General features: G+C 43.0%; 1 protein-coding gene across 1 annotated transcript in view; it reads left to right on the top strand.

Moving 5' to 3' along the window:
- The window catches only part of LOC120990001 (olfactory receptor 1468-like), a 60,224-nt gene extending 42,380 nt beyond the window's left edge, over positions 1 to 17,844 (top strand). Inside the window, exon 3 of the mRNA XM_040418496.1 lies at positions 16,909 to 17,844. Coding sequence (XP_040274430.1) covers positions 16,909 to 17,844 — 936 coding nt within the window. The remainder of the gene's footprint in view (positions 1 to 16,908) is intronic.
- Positions 17,845 to 18,935: the final 1,091 nt, after the last annotated feature.

Below are 18,935 nucleotides of genomic sequence, written 5' to 3'. Positions count from 1 at the left end.
ACCGCATGCGGTAGAGGAGTCATTGTCATAGCCATGGCCGTGACACATCGCCACTGGCCATGTTGGTGGAGTACTCGAAACAGCGCAACAGGGCACACAGGTCTCACATGGAGGCCCAGTCATTGGTGGTGAAGTGGTGCTGTTCCGCAGTGCGACTGACCCGTGCGTGCTGCAGCTGAAACTCCACTATGGCCTGCTGCTGCTCGCACAGTCTGTCCAGCATGTGCAAGGTGGAGTTCCACCTGGTGGGTACGTCACATATGAGGCGGTGACCGGGAAGGCCGAAGTTACGCTGTAGCGCAGACAGGCGAGCAGCGGCAGGGTGTGAACTCCGGAAGCGTGAACAGACAGCCCGCACTTTATGCAGCAGCTCTGACATGTCGGGGTAGTTGCGAATGAACTTCTGCACCACCAAATTCAGCACATGCGCCAGGCAAGGGATGTGCATCAAACCGGCTAGTCCCAGAGCTGCAACGAGATTTCGCCCATTATCGCACACCACCAGGCCGGGCTTGAGGCTCACCGGCAGCAACCACTCGTCGGTCTGTTGTTCTATACCCCGCCACAACTCCTGTGCGGTGTGGGGCCTGTCCCCCAAACATATGAGTTTCAGAACGGCCTGCTGACGTTTACCCCGGGCTATGCTGAAGTTGGTGGTGAAGGTGTGTGGCTGACTGGATGAGCAGGTGGAAGAAGAGGAGGAGGAAGCTGAGGAGGAGGAGGAGGAGACAGGAGGCAAAGAATGTTGCCCTGCGATCCTTGGCGGCGGAAGGACGTGCGCCAAACAGCTCTCCGCCTGGGGCCCAGCCGCCACTACATTTACCCAGTGTGCAGTTAGGGAGATATAGCGTCCCTGGCCGTGCTTACTGGTCCACGTATCTGTGGTTAGGTGGACCTTGCCACAGATGGCGTTGCGCAGTGCACACTTGATTTTATCGGACACTTGGTTGTGCAGGGAATGCACGGCTCTCTTGGAGAAGTAGTGGCGGCTGGAAACAACATACTGTGGGACAGCAAGCGACATGAGCTGTTTGAAGCTGTCCACCTGCCTAAATGACAGCATTTCATAGGCCAGTAGTTTAGAAATGCTGACATTCAGGGCCAGGGATCGAGGGTGGCTAGGTGGGAATTTACGCTTTCTCTCAAATGTTTGTGAGATGGAGAGCTGAACGCTGCCGTGTGACATGGTTGAGATGCTTGGTGACGCAGGTGGTGGTGTTGGTGGTACATCCCATGTTTGCTGGGCGTCAGGTGCCAACGTTCCTCCAGAGGCGGAGGAAGAGGCCGAGGCTGCAGCAGCAGAAGAGGCCGAGGCGGCAGCAGCAGAAGAGGTAGAAGGGGGAGCCTGAGTGACTTCCTTGTTTTTAAGGTGTTTACTCCACTGCAGTTCATGCTTTGCATGCAGGTGCCTGGTCATGCAGGTTGTGCTAAGGTTCAGAACGTTAATGCCTCGCTTCAGGCTCTGATGGCACAGCGTGCAAACCACTCGGGTCTTGTCGTCGGCACATTGTTTGAAGAAGTGCCATGCCAGGGAACTCCTTGAAGCTGCCTTTGGGGTGCTCGGTCCCAGATGGCGGCGGTCAGTAGCAGGCAGAGTCTCTTGGCGGCGGGTGTTCTGATTTTGCCCACTGCTCCCTCTTTTGCTACGCTGTTGGCTCGGTCTTACCACTGCTTCTTCTTCCGAACTCTGAAAGTCAGTGGCACGACCTTCATTCCATGTGGGGTCTAGGACCTCATCGTCCCCTGCATCGTCTTCCACCCAGTCTTGATCCCTGACCTCCTGTTCAGTCTCACACTGCAGAAAGACGCAGCAGTTGGCACCTGTGTTTCGTCATCATCAGAGACGTGCTGATGTGGTATTCCCATGTCCTCATCATCAGGAAACATAAGTGGTTGTGCGTTAGTGCATTCTATCTCTTCCACCGCTGTGGAAGGGCTAGGTGGATGCCCTTGGGAAACCCTGGCAGCAGAGTCTTCAAACAGCATAAGAGACTGCTGCATAACTTGAGGCTCAGACAGTTTCCCTGATATGCATGGGGGTGATGTGACAGACTAATGGGCTTGGTTTTCATGCGCCATCTGTGCGCTTTCTGCAGAAGACTGGGTGGGAGATAATGTGAACGTGCAGGATGCACTGTCGGCCACCCAATTGACTAATGCCTGTACCTGCTCAGGCCTTACCATCCTTAGAACGGCATTGGGCCCCACCAAATATCCCTGTAAATTCTGGCGGCTACTGGGACCTGAGGTAGTTGGTACACTAGGACGTGTGGCTGTGGCAGAACGGCCACTTCCTCTCCCAGCACCAGAGGGTCCACTAACACCACCACGACCATTTCCACGTCCGCGTACGCGTCCCTTATTAGATGTTTTCCTCATTGTTCCCGTTCACCACAATTTTGAGAATGGCAAATTTGGGAATAGTTTTTCAACCCAGAACAAAAACTGTGCTTTTACGGTCACTACAAATAACTTGACCAGCTAAAACAGTACAGATTTGGTTGAATAGAAATGTGAGGCCTATTTTTTTTTGCACTGTGTGACAGGTATACGTTTAATCACAGAATTAGACTTGTATCTGCACGGTAGCGTGTGTGTTAACTTTTTCTGAATGACACTATCAGCACCTTGAATCTAAGATATCCTTTTTGGGATAGATTTCAAGTAGGCCTGATATAGCAGAAACTACTTATTTTGAGAATGGCAAATTTGGGAATAGTTTTTCAACCCAGAACAAAAACTGTGCTTTTACGGTCACTACAAATAACTTGACCAGCTAAAACAGTACAGATTTGGAGGAATATAAATGTCAGGTCTATTTTTTAGGCGCTGGGTGACAGGCTCAACTTGCCCCTGATGTAGTATATGGCCAAAAAATAACCACACTGTTGATGGTTAAATGCACTTCGGTGACACAGGCTCAGCCTGCAGCTGATGTAGGATATAGCAAAAAATAACCACACTATTGATGGTTAAATGCACTTCGGTGACACAGGCTCAGCCTGCAGCTGATGTAGGATATAGCAAAAAATAACCACACTATTGATGGTTAAATGCACTTGGGTGACACAGGCTCAGCCTGCAGCTGATGTAGGATATAGCAAAAAAAACCACACTATTGATGGTTAAATGCACTTGGGTGACACAGGCTCAGCCTGCAGCTGATGTAGGATATAGCAAAAAATAACCACACTATTGATGGTTAAATGCACTTCGGTGACACAGGCTCAGCCTGCAGCTGATGTAGGATATAGCAAAAAATAACCACACTATTGATGGTTAAATGCACTTGGTGGTAGCTTGTGCTGGCGCACCACAAGCCACAAAATGGCCGCCGATCACCCCAGAAAAAAGTGATATAAAAACGCTCTGGGCAGCCTAAAAAAAGTGAGCAATACAATATTAGCACTTCAATGATCCACAGCTGGAGATCGATCACAGAATGAAGTCTTTTGGAGGAGTTAATCTGCCTAATCTCGCCCTAACGTCGCAGCAGCAACCTCTCCCTATGCTTGAATCAGCAGAGTGACGTGCAGCGCTACGTGACCCAAGCTTATATAGAGGCTGGGTCACATGCTGCACTGGCCAATCACAGCCATGCCAATAGTAGGCAAGGCTGTGATGGCCTCTTGGGGCAAGTAGTATGACGCTTGTTGATTGGCTGCTTTGCAGCCTTTCAAAAAGCGCCAAGAAAGCGCCGAACACCGAACCCGAACCCGGACTTTTACGAAAATACAGTTCGGGTTCGCTCATCCCTAATCGTACGATTTATTTATTTTTTATTTTTTTGGAAAAAAAAAAGAGAATATTCGATTTCGCAAATATTTGGAACTATATTCTAAATATTCGCGAAATCTCGAAATTGCGATATTCGAGAAAAAAATTCGAAATTCGAATATTCGCGCTCAACACTAGCTGAGAGCTCTATATGAAACCTGTTCTGGACAGGAAGGGAATGAGTAGCCCCGCTACCAACCTGCATCCTCATTCCTTTAAAATCCAGGTCCGACAACACCATTTACGAAAGTCCTCAGCAAAGTATGTTTTGCTAAGGCAGACCATATTTCCTAGATTTCTGACATCTCACCCAGCTTTCCTAGTTGAGCTATCCACCTCCTGTAGCCTAGTACATGGTATATGAAAGAAACCTAGGCGAAATATAACGATTCTCTACTACTTTTCCAGTCACTGTCTCACACATCACACCCACTATGTTAGTAGCATATTTGTATGGAAAGCATAGAAATATATTTCACATGCACATTGCACATCCATTGTCATGCCGCACACTATATACCACACACACTATATACCGCGCACACATACTATATACCGCACACACTCACTATATACCGCACACGCACACTATATACCACACACACACTATATACCGCGCACACACACTATATACCGCACACACACACTATATACCGCACACGCACACTATATACCACACACACACACTATATGCCGCACACACACACTATATACCACACACACACATACACACACTATATACCGCACATACACACTATATACCGCACACACACACTATATACCGCACACACACATACACACACTATATACCGCACACACACACACTATATACCACACACACACATACACACACTATATACCGCACATACACACTATATACCGCACACACACACTATATACCGCACACACACATACACACACTATATACCGCACACACACACACAGTTTATAGATTATAGTTTTTATCCTGATGGTCAGGAATTAAGGAGAAGCTTTCTTTGTCAGACCGCCAGTATTTGCTGGTTCATTTAGAGTTACCCAGGGTGCACCATGGGGAGACGAACCAGCTGTACACCCCATACTGTACCGTCACTTCACTAGACAGGTACATCTCTGCTTAGCTGGACGATATCTGATAGCCCCGACCCCACCCACATACAGTCGTAATACAATCCCATCTTCTAACAGTAACAGTAAGGCCGCATGCACAAGCGCGTGTTTTTTCACAACTCCGGGCCGTAAAAACCCAGGCTGTTGTCCTGCAGAGTGGACGAGCGCACGGCGTCTTTGGTTGCTAACTCACTATGACGCCGTGCGCTTCTTGCCGCCACCGCTGTACAGTAATACACTTGTATAGATCATACAAGTGTATCACAGTACAGCGGTGGTGGCCGGAAGCGCACGCCGTCATAGCAACCAATGACGCCGTGAGCTCATCCACTCTGCAGGACGGCAGGCCGGGTTTAACGGTCCGTAGTTGTGAAAAAACATGCCCGTGTGCAGGCGGCCTAAATCTAATATTTCCACTTCAAAGCATTAAATACTTTTTGCAGTTTACTCGAGTAAATTATTTTAAATACTATTATTGTTAAAAATTGGGATTATATGCCTGCATTTTTATTTTGCAGCGGATGTTGGGGTGGGAATATGACCGCACCCGGTCCCACGCCGAGAAGTAGCGGATTGTGCTGGAGCTGGCATTTGAAATCTGGCGCAAAACGTGTCTCAAACACCGCCATCTGGCCATCATTAAAAAATGGTCAGACATGAAGCGAAGACACCCCCGGTTTATAAAAAGAATACGGGATGAAAAATGCCCAGGTAGATGCGTAAATAACTTTTGTATGTTTTTCCAACACTCTGTAATGTATACAGTGCTAAGCAAAAGTATTCACCCCCCTTGACTTTGTTCTTTTTTTTGTTGTCTCACATCCTGGAATTAAGATGGATTGTTTGAGGATTTGGATCATTTAATTTGTAAAACATGTCGACAACTTAGACCTTTTTTTAAATTGGTTAATTGTAAAGCAAACAACAAATTGGACAAAATAACAGAAAAGGTCAATGTGCATAACTATTCACCCCCTAAAGTCAATACTTTGTAGAGCCACCTTTTGCGGCAATCACAGCTCCAAGTCGCTTTGGATAAGTCTCTATGAGCAGTTGTCACATCTTACCACAGGGATGTTTGCCCATTCCTCCTTGCAAAAATGATTCAGCTCCTTCCAATTGAATGGTTTGCGCTTGTGAACAGCAATCTTTAAGTCTGACCACAGATTTTCTATTGGATTGAGATCTGGGCTTTGACTAGGCCATTCCACGCACATGTTTTGCTCAAGAATATCCCTGTATTTAGCACCATTCATCTTTCCCTCAACTCTGACCAGTTTCCCAGTCCCGGCTGCTGAAAAACGTCCCCACAGCATGATGCTGCCACCACCATGTTTCATTGTGGGGATTATGTTCTTTTGGTGATGTAATGTGTTGGCTTTGTGCCAGACAAGAGATGGACTGAACCATCACTGTGTCTGTAGTAGAAGCCTGAGGGCTAGCAATTTCTTTATATCTAATGTTGATAAGATTTCTGAGTTGTTTATCTAAAATCTGAACATTCTATGATCACAGAAGTTCCTATTCCCTCCATTCGGAGAAGGTGATTGGCGAAGGCCGTGGAGGTGGTGGAGGTTTAGGAGGAAGAGGAGGAAGAGGAGGAAGAGGAGGAGGAGGCCGGACCCTCCCAGCCTTTAGAGCCACCCCCACCAGATGTGGGACAAGTGAAGGAGGTGGAGGTGGAAAGTGCTGGACCCTCCAGCACCGCCCCATCTCAGGACTCAAAAGAAAAGGAGGCGATCACCAGCCACCGCCAGGAGGGTAAATATGTGCACATAGCAATATGATTATGTATCCATAACATGTACATAAACATTAAAATGGCCAACAATGAGGGGACAACATACACTATAGTAATACAAAAAAAGATCACTGGACAATAACTCTTTAATCTACATTAAAACCATTAACTTAACAAATAAATAATATTAAACTCTATAGAACTATCACTAACTAACAAACAAAATAAAATTGTACTGTACTGAAATATCACTAACTAATAAACTATATAATCATCATAAATATCACTAACTAACGTATTAAGATTTAAATCGTCAATGTGTATAAAGACTTTAAATAAAAATAAAAGATGCCTTAAATTTATTTATTTTTTCTAATAAGTTATATAAATCATTTATACAGTTATAACATGTATTTTTTTTAATTTTTATATATTGCTCTGTTTTAGTGTAATACTGTAGCTCTGCCTAAATCAGCCAGAACTGACAGTAGCCGGTAAATACATGTCAAATACATATAGGGTCCATTCACACGTCTGTATAATGTGTACGCATCTGTACACAATTTAGCAGAACGTTTACAGACCCATTGATTTTCAATTCCAGTCAGAAAAATTAGGCATTCACAGGATAAATAAGTAACTGTTGGCCACTACAGGCCTCAAAAATTAGCCAGCAGGCGTTCACCTGACAGCAAAGAACTTTGTATTCTGTGGCTGGAGGTACATTAGGCATTCACAGGATAAAGAAGGAAGTGTCTGCCACTACAGGCCACAAAAATTTGTCAACAGGTGTTCACCTGACAGCAAAAAACTTGGTATTCTGTGGCTGGAGGTACATTAGGCATTCACAGGATACAGAAGTAAGTGTCGGCCAGTACTAGGCCCTTTAAAAATTAGCCAACAGGCGTTCACCTGACAGCAAAGAACTTTGTATTCTGTGGCTTGAGGTACATAAGGCATTCACAGGATAAAGAAGTAAGTGTCGGCCATTACAGGCCGCAAAAATTAGACATTCAACTGACATAAAAGGCCTTTTATGCCGCTGTATTTACGTAAGACAGGGACCATGAATTGTTATGGGTGGTGGCGGATATTTGTGGGCTGTCATAAGGAATTTGAATCAAACATGGTCTACTGGTCACATGTGTTGAATTCTTCCGAGATCCATGCCTCATTCATTTTTTGAAATGTGAGGTAGTCAACACTGTCGTGAGCTAGGCGAGTGCGCTTATTGGTCACGATCCCCCCTGCTGAGCTGAACATCCTTTAGGACAGGACACTGGACGAGGTGCAAGCCAACAGTTCCATGACAAATTGTGCCAGCTCTGGCCAGAGGTCAAGCCTGCCCACCTAGTAGTCCAGGGGTTCATCAATTCTCAGAGCGTCCACATCGGCCGGTAAACCGATGTAGTCGGACACCTGTCGGTCTAGGCGTTCCCTGATGCTGGATCCGGAGGACAGCTGTCAATGGGTTGGCTGAAAGAATAATCTCATATCAGAAGTGACCAACACATCCTCAAACCGCCCTCTTCTTGCATGCGCTGTGTGATTGGTACCCGCAACTGTTTCTCTGTGAGTGGAAATTCCTCTGCTAGCGCCCAAAAAAGCAGAATGCAGCATTTCTCGAAGCAAGGCCTTGAAGTGCTGCATTCTGACAGCCCTCTGTGATGGTGGTAACATTTCAGTCATTTTTTGTTTGTACCGAGGGTCTAAGTACGTTGCCACCCAGTACTGGTCCTTGCCCTTTATGCTTTTTATACGAGGGTCCCTCTTAAAACTCTGGAGCATAAAGGCCTCCATTTGCACTAAAATGGGAGCGGTGTAGTGGCCTGGCTCCTGCTCATCATCCAGGATAATGTCGTCCTCGTTCTCCTCCCCCCATCCACGGACAACACCAGGGATCCTAGAAAGGTTTAAAGCATGCTCTTCTTGCTCCTCCTCATCCGGCACCATCGTCCTCTGACTCCTCTTCAGACTCGTGTTGTTGACTTGTCTCAGATGGAGTAGCCCCAATGGGAATTCATCCAGTATTGCTACTTCCTCATCTTCCTGCTCCTGCTCCTCGACTGCTTGATGAATGACATGAAGCAATGCACGCTCCAGAAAGAAGGCGTAAGGTACGATGTCACTGATGGCGCCCTGGCTGCGACTGACCAGTTTGGTGATCTCATCAAATGGCCACAGAAGTCTGCATGCATCGTGCATGAGCAGCCACTGGCGCGGTGAAAAAAAAACAAGCTCCCCAGAACTTTTCCTGCTGCAGAGTTCGTACAGGTAGTCGTTAACTGCACCTTTTTGCTGGAGCAGCCTATCAAGCATATACAAGGTTAAGTTCCATTGCGTCAGGCAGTCACAAATAAGACGTCTGACGGGCAGGTTGTGTCGCCGCTGAATTTCAGCAAGGCGAGCCATGGCCGTGTAAGATCTTCTAAAATGGCCAGCCTGCCGCAAGACGTCCTGGACCCAAAGGTATTTGACAACGAATCACTGCACGACCAAGTTCAGGACGTGTGCCATGCACAGCACGTGTGTCATTTTGCCCTGTTTCAGCGCGCTCAGCAGATTGGCACCGTTGTCGCACACCACTTTACCAACTGTCTGTGAATGCAAAGCTGAAAGGAGTGCAGGATCGGTGTGGCTCTTGGCTTCCAGGCATAACAGATGCAGCACAGCATGTCAACGTCTCACCTGGCACGTCGAATGGGTTCTGGGGATTTGGGGGGTGCAGCGGAAGAGACGGTAGCAGCGGAAAAGGAGGAGTCAGCCGAGGAGGAGAGGGAGGATGGAGTAGGAGGAGGAAAAGAAGAGGCAGGCCTGCATGCAATCCGTGGTGGTAAAACCAAATCTACACGGGTGCCACGTGTTACATGCTTGATGGCCGTCAGAAGGTTCACCCAGTGGGCAGTAAAAGTTATGTACCTTCCCTGCCCGTGTTTGCTAGACCACGTGTCTGTGGTCAGATGTATCTTGGCACCGACACTGTGTGCCACAGATACATTCACTTGCCGCTGAACGTTGACATATAGCTCTGGGATGCGCTTCTGGGAGAAATATTTCCTTCCTGGGACCTTCCATTGCGGTGTTCCAATGGCCAGAAATTTTCTAAAGGCCTCCGAGTCCACCAGTTTATATGGCAGTAGTTGGCGGGCTATCAGTTCCGACAAGCCAGCTGTCAACCGTTGGGCAAGAGGGTTATCATGCGTCATAATTTTTTTATGCTCGAACATTTGGGCCACGGAAGCCTGCCTTTTGCCAGATAAACGGGAGGACAGCATAAAGGAAGGTGGAGTGGAGGACAATTGGGAGGAGAGTGGAGAAGAAGAAGAGGCTGGACAGTGAGCACCTGGAGTGTGGCTTTGTGGGTTTTGACGGCGTTGCTCCCACTGGGCTCAGTGATGGGAGGCCAGGTGCCTTCTTAAGGCGGTTGTCACTAGGTGAGTGTTGGGCTTACCGCAACATTTGCGTTGACTGCAAAGGCTGCAGATGGCAACACTATTGTCAGCAGCGGACACGTTAAAAATAAGCCCACACTGTGGAGCCATGTGCGGGCGTCCTGGGAGCGCCAGATGTGACCATACATGGTTGATGGCTCGCTCCTGATACATTTGCAGTCTGGTTTTTCCCTCCTGTGCAAAGTAAGTTCTGCCTGCTTCTCCTCCCTTTCTGCTAGTCCATCTCTCCCTCTGAACTCCCCTCCTCTTCCTCTCTTGTGGGCAACCACGTGACGTCCATAGACAGGTCATCATCGATGTCACCTTCCCCACCACTAACATTAGAGATCTCGGAGAAGGCAGCAACAGTGGGGACCAACCTCCTTGGGCTGATCTGGGTACTGTTGTCAGACGGCTGAGTGGCGGCCCTTGCTACCTCCTCTTCCTGATCCGATTCCAAGAATGGCTGCGCATCTGAAATGTCTTGTAAGGGATCGGAAAATAATTCCTGCGACTCAAGTGGAGGGTATATGGTGGTGGTGGTGTCTTTGGGGGTGCACACAGCAGAGAGTGAAGAGGGTGCAGATAGAGAGCATGAAGAGGGTGCAGAAGCGGAAGGCTGAGTGAGCCACTCAACCAAGTCCCACTTTGGCTCCGGCCTGGTGCTCCTGCTCTACCCCTACCACCCCTGCGGAAGGGCCCGCCTCTTCCTCTGCCTGTCATTTTTTAAATGACCCTGTGATAAAAGTCTCTAGAGAAGCGCAGTGTATGTGGAAGAAGTTATATAACACCCCGCTTCAATCTGTCGTTTTGGGGGGCCACTGGTATATCACACCAGTTATAATACTTTTTTTCCGGTACCGTTTGTCACTGTGTGTAGGAGAGGGAATGCAGCAAAACATTTAAAAAAATTCTGCAGTACCCAAATACACTATACTGAAAGTATATTGTTATATAACACCCCGTTTCAATCTGTCGTTTTGCGGGGCCACTGGTCTATCACACCAGTTATAATAATTTTTTTCCAGTACCTTTTGTCTCTGTGTGGAGTAGAGGGAATGCAGAAAAACAGCCAAAAAATTCTGCAGTACCCAAATACAATATTATGAAAGTTTATTGTTATATAACACCCCGCTTCAATCTGTCATTCGTTTTGGGGGGCCACTGGTCTATCACACCAGTTATAATACTTTTCTTCCAGTACCGTTTGTCACTGTGTGTAGCAGAGGGAACGCAGCAAAACAGGCAAAAAATTCTGCAGTACCCAAATACACTATTATGAAAGTATATTGGTATATAACACCCCGCTTCAATCTGTCGTTTTGGGGGGCCACTGGTATATCACACCAGTTATAATAATTTTTTCTAATTGCGTTTGTCACTGTGTGTAGTTGTAGTATCGCTGCAGAACTGCTCACCAGTCACAATGCTGCACAATACAAATCCAGTATAATATGCTTTCTATGTTAGAAAGTATATTATAAGTGTATTACACCCCTATATACTGCACACCAATCGATAGCACACCTATACCATCCTTAAAAGGACTTTTGTGGACCTATTAGCTAGCGTTTGGTGTCCCTAACAGTCTGTCCCTGCTCCACACAGCAACCTCCCCCTACACTGACAAAAGACTGAATGTAAAATGGCGGCCAGATCAGGTCTATTTATAAGGTAGGGGGTATGTCCATGTGCTGAAATGTCTCAATTAGCTGTCCTGTACCATCTAAAGGATGTGTCATGGGTCAAAGTTCTTCACAATGTAAAAGAATATGGCGGGCGCGAATACCGCCATATGTTCGCATGTTCAGCGAACCGCGAACGGGCAAAGTTCGCCGCAAACCGACCGCCGGGCGAACCGCAAGGCCATCTCTACTGCTATATATACTATATATCTGTACACACTATATCTATTATACCAGTTACTTCACATATCAGTACACTGCTGTATATACTGTATATCTGTACACACTGCATCTATTATACCTCGTACCTCACATATCAGTACACTGCTGTATATACTATATATCTGTACACACTGCATCTATTATATATCATACCTCACATATCAGTACACTGCTGTATATACTATGTATCTGTACACACTGCATCTATTATATATCATACCTCACATATCAGTACACTGCTGTATATACTATATATCTGTACACACTGCATCTATTATATATCATACCTCACATATCAGTACACTGCTGTATATACTATGTATCTGTACACACTGCATCTATTATACCTCGTACCTCACATATCAGTACACTGCTGTATATACTATATATCTGTAAACACTGCATCTATTATACCTCGTAACTCACATACCAGTACACTGCTGTATATACTATATATCTGTACACACTGCATCTATTATACCTTGCACCTCACATATCAGTACACTGCTGTATATAATTATATCTGTACACACTGCATCTATTATACCTCGTACCTCACATATCAGTACACTGCTGTATATACTATATATCTGTACACACTGCATCTATTATACCTCGTACCTCACATATCAGTACACTGCTGTATATACTATATATCTGTACACACTGCATTTATTATACCTTGCACCTCACATATCAGTACACTGCTGTATATACTATATATCTGTACACACTGCATCTATTATACCTCATACCTCACATATCAGTACACTGCTGTATATACTATATATCTGTACACACTGCATCTATTATACCTCGTACCTCACATATCAGTACACTGCTGTATATACTATATATCTGTACACACTGCATTTATTATACCTCATCTCTCATATATCAGTACACTGCTGTATATGCTATATATCTGTACACACTGCATTTATTATACCTCATACCTCACATATCAGTACACTGCTGTATATACTATATATCATACACACTACATCTATTATACCTCTTACCTCACATATCAGTACACTGCTGTATACACTATATATCTGTACACACTGCATTTATTATACCTTGTACCTCACATATCAGTACACTGCTGTATATACTATATATCTGTACACACTGCATCTATTATACCTTGCACCTCACATATCAGTACACTGCTGTATATACTATATATCTGTACACACTGCATTTATTATACCTAATCTCTCATATATCAGTACACTGCTGTATATACTATATATCTGTACACACTGCATTTATTATACCTCGTACCTCACATATAATTACACTGCTGTATATACTATATATCTGTACACACTGCATCTATTATACCTCGTACCTCACATATCAGTACACTGCTGTATATACTATATATCTGTACACACTGCATCTATTATACCTTGCACCTCACATATCAGTACACTGCTGTATATAATTATATCTGTACACACTGCATCTATTATACCTCGTACCTCACATATCAGTACACTGCTGTATATACTATATATCTGTACACACTGCATCTATTATACCTCGTACCTCACATATCAGTACACTGCTATATATACTATATATCTGTACACACTGCATTTATTATACCTTGCACCTCACATATCAGTACACTGCTGTATATAATATATATCTGTACACACTGCATTTATTATACCTCATCTCTCATATATCAGTACACTGCTGTATATACTATATATCTGTACACACTGCATTTATTATACCTCATACCTCACATATCAGTACACTGCTGTATATACTATATATCATACACACTACATCTATTATACCTCTTACCTCACATATCAGTACACTGCTGTATACACTATATATCTGTACACACTGCATTTATTATACCTTGTACCTCACATATCAGTACACTGCTGTATATACTATATATCTGTACACACTGCATCTATTATACCTTGCACCTCACATATCAGTACACTGCTGTATATACTATATATCTGTACGCACTGCATCTATTATACCTCCTACCTCACATATCAGTACACTGCTGTATATACTATATATCTGTACACACTGCATTTATTATACCTCATACCTCACATATCAGTACACTGCTGTATATACTATATACCTGTACACACTGCATATATTATACCTCATACCTCACATATCAGTACACTGCTGTATATACTATATATCAGTACACACTGCATCTATTATACCTCTTACCTCACATATCAGTACACTGCTGTATATACTATATACCTGTACACACTGCATATATTATACCTCATACCTCACATATCAGTACACTGCTGTATATACTATATATCAGTACACACTGCATTTATTATACCTCGTACCTCACATATCAGTACACTGCTGTATATACTATATATCTGTACACACTGCATCTATTATACCTCATACCTCACATATCAGTACACACTGCATTTATTATACCTCGTACCTCACATATCAGTACACTGCTGTATATACTATATACAGATGTAGCAGCGTTAGCACTCCAGCTCTTAACTCCCATTTCTTAACTCATTGTGTTATCTTGAGACAAAAGCCATTGAAAAGCAATTGAAAGTGTTTGCTTAGATTAGATAACACAACTCAGAAATCTCAGAAAGCAGGAGTGCTAACTCTACTACATCTGTATCTGTACACACTACATCTAGTATACCTTGTACTTCACATACACTGTAGACTTCTGTATATACTATTAGAGATGAGTGAATCGAAGTTGACAAAGTGGAATTCAATCTGAATGTCAGGAAAAATTTGATTTGCCTGGAAGTCAAATTTCCTTGTGCTTTGTGGTAACGAATCATATTTTTTCTAAAATGGGTGCTGCACATGGTAATAAGAGGAAGATAGAAGTCCAGGAATGAGCGATCACCCATGAAGCTGTGCAGATAGCCAGTCAGCCGCTAGCCAGCCCCTGTGATGTCATAGGCCTATGAAAAGTCTCCTCATGACCGGTCTCCGCCATTTTACAGTGAAATTAGTGCAGGGAGAGACGTTACAGGCACTAGGGACAGTGATTAGGAAAGACTTTATTCACTATAAATTACCATTGAGCAGTTCAGGGAAAGATTATTCATTGTGTAGGGAAAGGATAGAGAAGCATTATCCACACTATAGGGAGAGAGCAGGGACCAATAGGGGAGTGTACAGCCTGGGTAATAGGAGCGATTCTATTACACTTTTCTGTACTAATTGGGGTTAAAAAGTGATCTCTTTCTACAGATTTTAGGTTGTTTGCATTCTTTTATATATCAGTAATTCAATTAATCTTTTCTTCTGTTATTGGGGAGAAACTGCTGTCAGATTCTACAGAATTTTGGGTGTTCACTGTGTTTTATACATAATTCAATCTGTTAATCCTTGGTTGTGTAATTAGGGTGAAATCAAATCCTGCCTCTCTCCTCGCCAACTGAAAATCGGAACCATGGTCACCGACAACGGAAAGAACATTATATTGGTGGTGCATTGAGGAGAGCTGACCCATGCACCCTGCATGGCACACTACTTTAATCTGGTTATAAAGTGGTTTGTCAAGTCTTTCACTTGACCGCAAGACATTCTGAAAATGGCCAGGAAACTTTCCATGCACTTTAGCCTCTCTTACACTGCAAAGCACGACATCATTGAGCTGTAAAGGCAGAATATAGTCGCCAGAACTACAGTATGAATAACTGAGGCAGATCAAACGCCAGTGCAGGGCTTTATTAAGACCACCGTATAAAACGCCGGTCTTAATAAATGTGACCCAACATTTTTAATAACATGCAATTATAAAAGTTTTCGGATCCAGGTGCTGGTTTGAAAACGATAGAATATTTTTTGTGGGAGAACCCCTTTAACTTCTGGATTAGCATCTAATCTGCTCAAGTCTCTGTGCAATGCCCTCAATTACTAATGTTGCATTTTGAGGTGTGCTGCAGAGTGACCTGCTTATCCATGTCCTGTGCTGAGGCATCCATGAAGAGCAGACAGTCTCCACCCAACAGCTCTGAAAAAAACTACTAAAAATGCCAGATACAAGTTATGTAATAGCCAGAAATAGGCTCCTTTCACATGAACAAGTTTTCCAATGTGTGCAATGCTTGAATTAAAATACACCCATATTGAATCCTGACCCATTCATTTCTATGTCTGTGTAATTAAACGTTGTTTTTCACGCATCATCTCTGCGTTATGTAAAAATCTCAGCATGTTCTATATTCTGCATTTTTGAAAATCCCTTATAAGAGAATGGGGCTTCCGTGAACAATGAATTACATACAGATGCAAAGGGTTTTTCACTGATAGTTGATAGGGGATGTCGTTTGTTATTCTACAATCTTTTTTTCATGTGCATAAAAAACACGCCAAAACTGATAGCATCCGCGTGAAAAAAAATAGGCTTAAACACTGAACGCAATTGCGAACAAAACTGTGCATGTGTTAAAAACCCAAATTTTTTTCCTGAACAGATCCGGACACAATCTGTATCGTTTTTGTGAAAGAAGCCATAGTGTTATATTGCATGTACACACATGAAAAATGAACTGAAACAACAAATATACAAATTTTAGGTTCAGATTCAGAATAATTTAAAGATATTGTCTAAATTCATAACAAACTTGGGCAAAGGCAGGTAATGGTATAAAATAACAAAGGAAGCACCACAAAGACAACTTGTGACCACTGTGGCCAATCACTGGCCTCAGCATTACCATTTCCTACCTTTGCACTAATGTGGTATCATCTCAAAAATCTCCATTTGTAAGGCTGAGAGATTTAGGCTACCAACATATGGTTCATGCCCCATATCTAGTGGATGTCATAGTCTTATGTCTACTAATCTGGTCTTAAACATTCTAAAAACAAATCACAGCCTGGCTTAATGTTATTAGATGTTTCCATTAATTTCTTATTGTACTTGCAGACAAATCTGACTGTGGTCACAGAGTTCCTCCTCTTAGGATTTCAAGGCAGCCAATTTTTGAGAAATCTTCTATTTCTTCTGTTCCTTGTGGTTTTTGTTGCCACAATATGTGGGAACCTCCTGATCATCATCCTGGTGTCCACCACCAAGAACCTCCACACCCCAATGTATTTCTTCATCTCACAACTGTCCATCAGTGACATCTTATTATCGACAAATATTGTCCCCAACCTGCTCCACATCCTACTGAATAATGGAGGAACCGTCAGTTTTATTGGTTGTATGACTCAATTTTATTTTTTTGATTGCACTGAAGGATTAGAGTGTTTTCTTCTCGCTGTGATGTCTTATGACAGATATGTGGCCATCTGTAATCCCCTCCGTTACTCCTCAATCATGACGAATAGATTTTGTGTTACATCAATCATTATTAGTTGGTTGATGGGTAATGTTATTTCATTAATTGCTACCATAACTTCATCAAAATTAAACTTTTGTGGGTTAAATATCATCGACCATATATTCTGTGACCTTGTCCCCTTACTAGACCTGTCCTGTTCTGACACCTTCTTTTTTCACTTGGAGATTTTTGTTTTGGGAGCTCCAACTGTAATGGTCCCAACCGCAATCATTGTAGTGTCTTATACTTACATTGTGATATCAGTCTTAAGGATCCCATCCAGTACTGGTAGACAGAAAGCCTTCTCCACCTGTAGCTCCCTCCTCATTGTGGTCTCCATTTTTTACTGGACTTTATTTAGTGTTTATGTTTTCCCTAAGAGAGAACAAACTTGGGTCAGTAGTAAAATCCTCTCTCTGCTGTACACTGTATTTACTCCATTTATTAACCCCATTATATACAGTCTGAGGAATAAAGACATTAAGAAAGCCGTACAGCAAACATTACATAAACACATATCCCGTAATAAACATTAATACACATTTAGAGACAAGCAAATCACTCAAAATTTAATTTGTTTAACCGATTTGATTTGAGTGCAAATTGATTCTACCCAATATCAAAAGTGCTCAAACTGGCCTGAAAATGTTTGTATAACATTAGTCTCATTGGACCCATATTCTCTCTTTTTTAGTTTTGTTTCTCTCTCTCTCAGATTCAGATGCAATTTGAAATCTTACAAAATAAGGGTGGAATTTGATTGAGTCAGAATTGATTTGCTCATCTCTAATTGATGCTGAGCCGCTCACTAGTGATCAGCGGATCTGGATTTCAGGATTAATTTGATTCTACTCAAAGCCGACCACCATCTTGCTTGAAGATCTGGCAAGAAAACCTGTGTGTCATGTCGACTGGACATTGCTTTCTATTATGACGGATCAAAGTCTTGATCTTGACTAATTTCTTCTGATCTTCCTATGATGTCAAACATGGAGAAATGTAAGCATTTAAAATAGAACTTTAAATATTGCCACATGTTCACCTCAAAATAACTCAAGTGACATCAATTATCCTTTCAGAAGCTAAACCATAGCATCATTTTATGGAATTTTCCTTTTTTTTTTTTAAAGGAACAGTCATCTTGGTGCATTAAAACCTTTGAGCTACTGGAAGTGTGGTGAAAGAATTACAAGCTGAAATAAACTATTGTCTCTAATATTCTTCTGACATTTCACATTCTTGAAATCTAGAAGTGACTTAAACCTTGAGGTACACCACTTATAACCCTGGACCATTCTGAATAGGAATTATTGACCAAAACTCTCAGGCAGTTCTCAACCCAATTACAAACTATAATTTCCTTCAAAATGATATTTTTATTGGGTTTTTCCAAGTTTTATTGTAAATAATAGATTGTACAAAACACTGTACGTACTGATTTTAAGTATACATATTTTATTGGATATATCAAAGTAGTGTTGTTACAGAGTATGCACATTAATTTGAACTGGAAGCATAATCATCTTTTTCATAAACAAAATAATAGAAATAGAGAAGAAAGTTACAAACTACACTTTCCAAGACCATAGACCTTATTTTACCTATTAAACGTCTATGAGGGACAGTA

This window comes from Bufo bufo, chromosome 1 (assembly GCF_905171765.1).
Source record: "Bufo bufo chromosome 1, aBufBuf1.1, whole genome shotgun sequence".
Lineage (NCBI taxonomy): Eukaryota > Metazoa > Chordata > Amphibia > Anura > Bufonidae > Bufo > Bufo bufo.
This window is presented reverse-complemented; position numbering and strand designations above follow the sequence as displayed.